This window comes from Blennius ocellaris (genome assembly GCF_963422515.1).
Source record: "Blennius ocellaris genome assembly, chromosome: 24".
Lineage (NCBI taxonomy): Eukaryota > Metazoa > Chordata > Actinopteri > Blenniiformes > Blenniidae > Blennius > Blennius ocellaris.
Genome location: NC_137673.1, coordinates 12,685,248 through 12,692,735, shown reverse-complemented (window position 1 = coordinate 12,692,735; position 7,488 = coordinate 12,685,248). Strand labels below are relative to the sequence as shown.

At 45.0% G+C, this 7,488-nt stretch overlaps 1 protein-coding gene across 1 annotated transcript in view; it reads right to left on the bottom strand.

Moving 5' to 3' along the window:
- Positions 1 to 1,203: 1,203 nt before the first annotated feature.
- The window catches only part of LOC308147500 (uncharacterized protein), a 1,504,609-nt gene continuing 1,498,324 nt past the window's right edge, over positions 1,204 to 7,488 (bottom strand). The window contains 6 exon segments of the mRNA XM_080519675.1: positions 1,204 to 2,158; positions 2,483 to 2,656; positions 2,945 to 3,127; positions 4,791 to 4,973; positions 5,262 to 5,444; positions 5,733 to 5,906. Coding sequence (XP_080375801.1) covers positions 2,134 to 2,158; positions 2,483 to 2,656; positions 2,945 to 3,127; positions 4,791 to 4,973; positions 5,262 to 5,444; positions 5,733 to 5,906 — 922 coding nt within the window. The 3' untranslated portion in view covers positions 1,204 to 2,133.

Sequence of the window (7,488 nt, the reverse complement as noted above, 5' to 3'; positions counted from 1 at the left end):
TTTTTCTACAATCATTCATTGCTACAATAAATGGAGCAGTTTTTTTCTCAGGGTTTCCACTGGGAGTTTTGGTTTGATCTCTACGACATTCCTAGAGAGATCACACCATGGCTGTGGAGGACATTGGTCATTTTAGTGACTGGAGGTGGCGCTAGAGAGCACATTGTTATAGAATTAAAGGTTAATTGAATTAATGTTGTGAGGCACTGCTGGGATTTGAACCCAGGATCTCCTGTTTACGAGACAGGCACTTTGACCAGCTAAGCCACAGCGCCTCCTGCAGGGCATTTTTAGTGCTGCTTTACCTGGTGTCAGATGTAATGCAAACACATCTTTACATCTTTATTGTTTTTATACATACAAGTTTCAGGGTTATTCAGACACCGGGACAAACAATCTTTAACGACAGCTGCACCGGGAGGGAAGCCTCGCTAGCAGCAGTTAGCAACAAGTTGCTAGGGCCTTTTCATTTGATTACGGTAACAAGTCTCACCTTCTCTGTTGATATCCACGGAAAAATAGCTGCAGGTAAGAAGGAGCAGCAAGGATCTTCAAAGACAGAGCCGACACCATGATTGGTTCTGATGATGTCACGCCGTGCAGTTCCATGATTGGTCGTTGAAGACGCCGTCTCCTGATTGGTTGAACGAAAGATGATCCGGGACTGCAATTTGCTCGCGGGGACATTTGATTGGAAGTTGAAAGCTACAGCAGGCATCGTGATTGGTTTTGATAAGATGATGCTGCAAATGTAATTGGCCTCGGCGGGACTTTGTTCTACCAAATGTCGCGTAGCGGAACCTTTCGTAATGTCTGGACTATCAGATGCTACTTTTTTCACACTTTTTAAACTCAGTGGCTTAAACAAAGATGCTAATTTATGGATTTTTAAAGGTAAACGAGCTTCATGTCAAAGATACATGGATGATGCGTTTAGGTGCATCACGTAACTCTGGACTCCATGGCTGTGCTCCAGGCTGACCAATCCTCTCCTCACAATCACAACCAGCAAATACTTTATGACCTGAGATGAAACCCTCAGTGTTTGTGTATTTTTGCAGTAATTCACTTGCCCTCCCTCCCTCCCTCTCTTTCCCTCCAGTCCAGTCCGTCACCCACCATGGAAGCAGTGTTTAAAACTTGTTTATTTTTAAAAAAGAAGAAGAAAAAACCTGCAATCCCACAGTGAAATTCATACCCTGTTACAACGTGGACACATGTACTGATAGACAAGTGTTTGTACTGTATATGTACAAATATATATATTCTTTTTAAATCTGGTTGGTGCAGCTTATGTTCATTTATTAAAAATAGTGTACACTGTACTGTCTGTGGTCCATATTGACGTGATCATTTACCAACATCAACATCTTTCACAATTACACACTTAAATCACGCAGTACGTTATATTACTGTATATTACTGTACAGGCAGAACATTTCCTAAAAACTCAAATCAATTAGTTTTCAGCAAACTGCACCATGATCCTGTCCTGTCAATTCCTCCATGACCCAGGTTCCTCCATGTCAAGACCAAGACACAATGAGACGTGACTGGAACACCAACGGTCTCTGTCCATGCTCTGTCCACTCTCTGTGCTGTGGACACGTCCTCAGGTGATGGAGGTGAAGGTGGAGAACAGCTTGATGGAGTGTTGACCAGCTCCTGCTCCACTTTACACAAGCTGGAAAAGTCCCACACACACCAGGTCCCTCTTTGAAGGTTCCAGAGTCTCATTGTCCTCTGAAGGACACTTGTTAAGGTCCAACATGAAGGAACGGGATTCAAACCTCAACAAAGAATTTAGACAAACAACAAAACATCTCTACAGCTTCCAATGAACCAACACATGAAGAGGAGGAGGAGGAGGAGGAGGAGGAGGAGGAGGAGGAAGAGGAGGAGGAGGAGGAAGAGGAGGAGGAGGAGCAGGAGGAGCAGGAGGAGCAGGAGGAGCAGGAGGAGGAGGAGGAGGAAGAGGAGCAGGAGGAAGAGGAGGAGCAGGAGGAGGAGGAACCCTGGTTCGATGCTGGACTCTCTCAGCTCTTCACACTGCACCACTGACACTCAGCAGATCTTCTGGTGGTTCCTCTGTCGCTCACTGCTGGATGAAGCTCTGCTGTCCTCAGTGGACCTTCAGGACACACAGTGTCCTCTCCACCTGCAGAGAGAAGAGAGGTCAGAGGACATGAGGACAGAGGTCAGAGGACATGAGGACAGTCTCTGAGGAGCAGCCAGGACTTCAGTCCTGTCCACAGCAGCAGCTCAGAGCTCATGAAGGACCACCACTGTCAGACCAACACAACCAGCCTGTGGCTCCTCTGATTGGCTGACTGTGTCCTCTGCTGTCCAATCCTGAAGCTGCTCAGCGTTGTCCTCTCACAGCCTCACTGAGACGTCCAACACTGGATCTTTGTTCTCACACTAACTGTGTTTAGTAGAAACCTGCTGGAAGCAGCAGGGACTCACTCCAACATCTACTGACCTGAGAGTATGTAGGCTGCAGTCTGGACTCTTCTGAAGACCAACCAGCTGCTCCACATCTGGATCCTGAAGGTGGTTGGAACTCAGGTCGAGCTCCTTCAGGTGGGAGGGGTTGGACTTCAGAGCTGAGGCCAGAGAAGAACAGCTGATCTCTGACAAACTGCAGCCCCTCAACCTGAATAAAGAGAGAAAGCATGAGAATGAATGAGGAGAACCAATCAGATGTGTTGATGGAGAAATGAGCAGCTCCTCATTACTGAGTCCTGATCAATGAGCTGTTCTGTTGTTGTGGATCTTCATCATCACACTCATCATCCTCATGTCAGCACAACCTTCACACTCCTCCTCATGTCCACACACATCAGTAAGAAGCTGCTGAGCTCAGTCCATCTCTCACTGCAGGACCAGAGTCTCACATCACTAACATTCCTCCTTCTACAACAGTAACAGACAGTCAACTGACCTCAGAGTCTCCAGACTACAGAGTGGACTCTCCAGAAAACCACACAGCTGCTCAACTCCTGAATCCTGCAGCTGGTTCCAACCCAGGTCCAGATGTTTCAGATGTTTCAGGAGGGAGGGGTTGGACTTCAGAGCTGAGGCCACAGAAGAACAGCTGATCTCTGACAAACTGCAGTCAATCAACCTGAATAAAGAGAGAAAGAAGTGAGATTAGAGGACAAAGTTTGATGTTGAAGTCATTGAGAGTGAAGAAGTTTTTCATTATTTAGGTGTTTGTTGGGTTGTTTAGTTTGATATAAATTCATTCTAAAATACTTGTTTAACTCCACAGTTCAGCTACAAAAAGGCTTTAATTTGTAGTGTGTGATTTACTGTAATTAAATATTTGTTTGCTTTTTAAAGGTCCTTTAAGTAACTGTGTGAATATTTCTCATGGTCTTATAATAAGAAGGGTCATTTGAGTGTCGCCCCCTACTGGGAAACCTTGGTGGTAACTAGCTGCTCACCAACCCGACCCCCCCCAGCCTTTAAGTCACAGCTCCTCTAATTCAATTCAGACAATAATACTTTAGAGAGCTGGGCTGCTACATCAGCTGAAAGGAGCAGCTGATCATATTCAGAAGAGACTGATCACACTGATCCTTGTTGTTCATTTCTTCTTCTGAAGAAGGTTGGAGCCCCGAGGAAGTGAAAGAAGAAGGAGCTTATTATTGTCACTGATGTGATCTTTGTTCTTCTGGAGAGCTGAATTGATGTGACAGCAAACAGAAGCAGTGTCCAGTGGGAGGACAAGTCAACAGCCTAGCTTACTGGACATCAAGACAACAAGTCCAGTTTGTGTAAAGGAGGACAAAACGCTGCAGCAATTTAAAGTGTATTTAAAAGATGTTAATAGGACTAAATTACAGTTCAGGGTGAAAACAATGAATTAAATAAGTCCACTGTGATTAAAACTAGACACTCCTATAGATATATTTGATCTTCCTGTGTCTCACATAGAGTCTAAATGGTTCAAACAGAGTTGGACTTTCCAGGCAGCAGCAATAGTGTGTTACTCTAAAAGGCCAGCAGGGGGCGCATAGTGATTGAAGGCAGTGGAGCCCCCAGGCGGAGTCCTGTACGTACTGCACCTACAGTTTATTTGAAGGTGTGAACATTTATTTTGAAGGGGTGTTTGCTTTTGTCTCTTCCTGGTGAGCCGTCAGCAGAATGTGTTGCTGGGCTGTTTTCCTCTGTGTTTCTGTACACACCCCCGGGGCTCGCCAACCACCATCTTCTCTGTGCACAGAACGGAAAATCACCCCCCGGCGCTCACAACGCAGACGCTGGGGGGAGGGGGGGGTCTGTGTGTACTATGGTATTGAATCCTGGCGGCGCCACTGATTGGAGGAGCCTCAAAGCTGCACAGAGGCAGCTGCATATTAAATCCTGCAGCCGAGACAAACGCCAGCTCAACCTGTCTGCCTCTTTGTTTCCTGCTACAGGATTTAATGTCACCCTCCATGACACACACTGGGTCAGGGGGGCAACAATGGCAGAGTGAGTGAGAGTTTGGAGCTCCAGCTGGGAGATCAGTGACTCTTCATCCAGGAGAGATCAGCCTGCTTTGAAAGCTGAAGGTGAACATGGAGCCTGTCAGAGCTGGACAGTGAATTGTCCAGTGCAGCACCTTGTTCTTCTACCAAGCTTTGAAATGTGGAGCTCCACACGGCTCTGCCACAGTCACAGGACTAAAGTCTCAGTTTCTCATGGAGATCCTCAGTGTGGATCATCTCATATCAGCCTGATGTCTGACCTTTAGTGGAACACAACTTTCACTGCACACAAACTCAAACATGGGGTCTGACCTCAGAGTCTCCAGACTACAGAGTGGACTCTCCAGAAAACCACACAGCTGCTCAACTCCTGAATCCTGCAGCTGGTTCCAACCCAGGTCCAGATGTTTCAGATGTTTCAGGAGGGAGGGGTTGGACTTCAGAGCTGAGGCCACAGAAGAACAGCTGATCTCTGACAACCTGCAGTCAAACAACCTGAATAAAGAGAGAAAGCATGAGAATGAATGAGGAGAACCAATCAGATGTGTTGATGGAGAAATGAGCAGCTCCTCATTACTGAGTCCTGATCAATGAGCTGTTCTGTTGTTGTGGATCTTCATCATCACACTCATCATCCTCATGTCAGCACAACCTTCACACTCCTCCTCATGTCCACACACATCAGTAAGAAGCTGCTGAGCTCAGTCCATCTCTCACTGCAGGACCAGAGTCTCACATCACTAACATTCCTCCTTCTACAACAGTAACAGACAGTCAACTGACCTCAGAGTCTCCAGACTACAGAGTGGACTCTCCAGAAAACCACACAGCTGCTCAACTCCTGAAGCCTGCAGCTGGTTCCTACTCAGGTCCAGATGTTTCAGATGTTTCAGGAGGGAGGGGTTGGACTTCAGAGCTGAGGCCACAGAAGAACAGCTGATCTCTGACAAACTGCAGTAACTCAACCTGAATAAAGAGAGAAAGCATGAGAATGAATGAGGAGAACCAATCAGATGTGTTGATGGAGAAATGAGCAGCTCCTCATTACTGAGTCCTGATCAATGAGCTGTTCTGTTGTTGTGGATCTTCAGCATCACCCTCATCATCCTCATGTCAGCACAACCTTCACACTCCTCCTCATGTCCACACACATCAGTAAGAAGCTGCTGAGCTCAGTCCATCTCTCACTGCAGGACCAGAGTCTCACATCACTAACATTCCTCCTTCTACAACAGTAACAGACAGTCAACTGACCTCAGAGTCTCCAGACTACAGAGTGGACTCTCCAGAAAACCACACAGCTGCTCAACTCCTGAATCCTGCAGCTGGTTCACACTCAGGTCCAGATGTTTCAGGAGGGAGGGGTTGGACTTCAGAGCTGAGGCCACAGAAGAACAGCTGATCTCTGACAACCTGCAGTACTCCAACCTGTTCAGGTGACACAAAAGAATTGGAACCAAGAAATGTCAACAATACATTATATCATTGCAACAATAACAACTGCAGAGGTGTTGAATTATTATGTTTTTTTTTTCTTTTTCAATCAATCAATGAAAGACGTTATTTGTCCCCGACGGGATAATTAAAAGGTCAAATAGTGCAAATCTATAAATATATAAATATATAAATAGATCAACAACAGACTACAACTCCATCACCGGTAAATAAATATCAGTAGTAGTAAAAATGTGTTAATAAAAGTGAGTCAGATATAAACAGAACAGAGAATGAAGGTCAAAGGTTAAATATGTATCAGGAGGCCAGGCAGTGATCAGAACTGAGTTTTTAGAAAAACCTCTTGTCCTTTTTATTTTGAGACGGGGGGCATGTTGTCGGCTGCTGTAGCTAAAAAGTTACTCATAATCTAACTTAGTTATTTTTAAAAACAAGTAATCAGTTAATGTAATTAAATTACATTTTAAAAGAGTAACTAGTAATCAGATTACTTTTTCAAGGTAACTGTGGTAACACTGATGAGTAAAGATCAAAGAAGTCATCAAACTTTCAATGAACAATAGAATCTGATGCAACAGATCAGGAAATGATGGCAACTTACATCAATCTCATCAAGATATGCTAAAAGTTACATTTAGAATTTTAATTAATAGTTAAATTACTAATAATTAACAGAATTCATTGAAAAAGGTGAAGAATTTCAGAGTTCCTGACATCAAAGAGATTGACATTTCATTCACCCTTGTAACATTAATAAGACAGCAAGTCGTGACAAGTAGCTTCAGTAGGATTCCAAACAGTGTCTTCATTTAAAAAGAAAAAAGAAAAACCCAGATTGTGTGTGAGGCTCAGAGAATAAAGACGGTGGTTCATGAAGCTGCATTGGGCCTCACTAGAACAAACTCTTCTATTCTATTTAGTCCCGTCACTGTGCTTCACTCCACTGATTTGACTGGTGGCTTCAGAAGAAGTCCTGGTCAATGTGAGGCTCTGGCCTCTCCTCTGTCAAGCCTCCTCTCTTTCCTTGCTGCATCCTCAGCCTCCTCAGTGAGGATGTTTACATCCAGTCACAGCTGGAATGATGTCCTGCTGCTGTGGTTGTCTCATGTCCTGTTCTTGCTCACAGTCGTGTCGTGTGAGAGTCTGAGGCACAACTCTGTGACATGGACCAGGACACACACACACACACACACACACACACACACACACACACACACACACACACACACACACACACACACACACACACACACACACACACACACACACACACACACACACACACACACACACACACACACAGTGTTGTGATTGGTCAGACTGAAGCCAAAAGGGGGCGGGGTTACTGCAGTGCCCCTGCAGACCAGAGGATTCATATGGTTCTATTGGTGCAGAATTGTGAGTGAGCACTGGGAGACTTTGAGAGCAGGACAATCAATTGTTGGAGCACAAATAGTATTTTGAGAACAAATTAAAATTGTGTGAAGGAAACGTTGAGGTGGAGCGACGACAAATCTATTGTGTTCAGTTCCTCTGCTCTGCTCTTCTTCACATT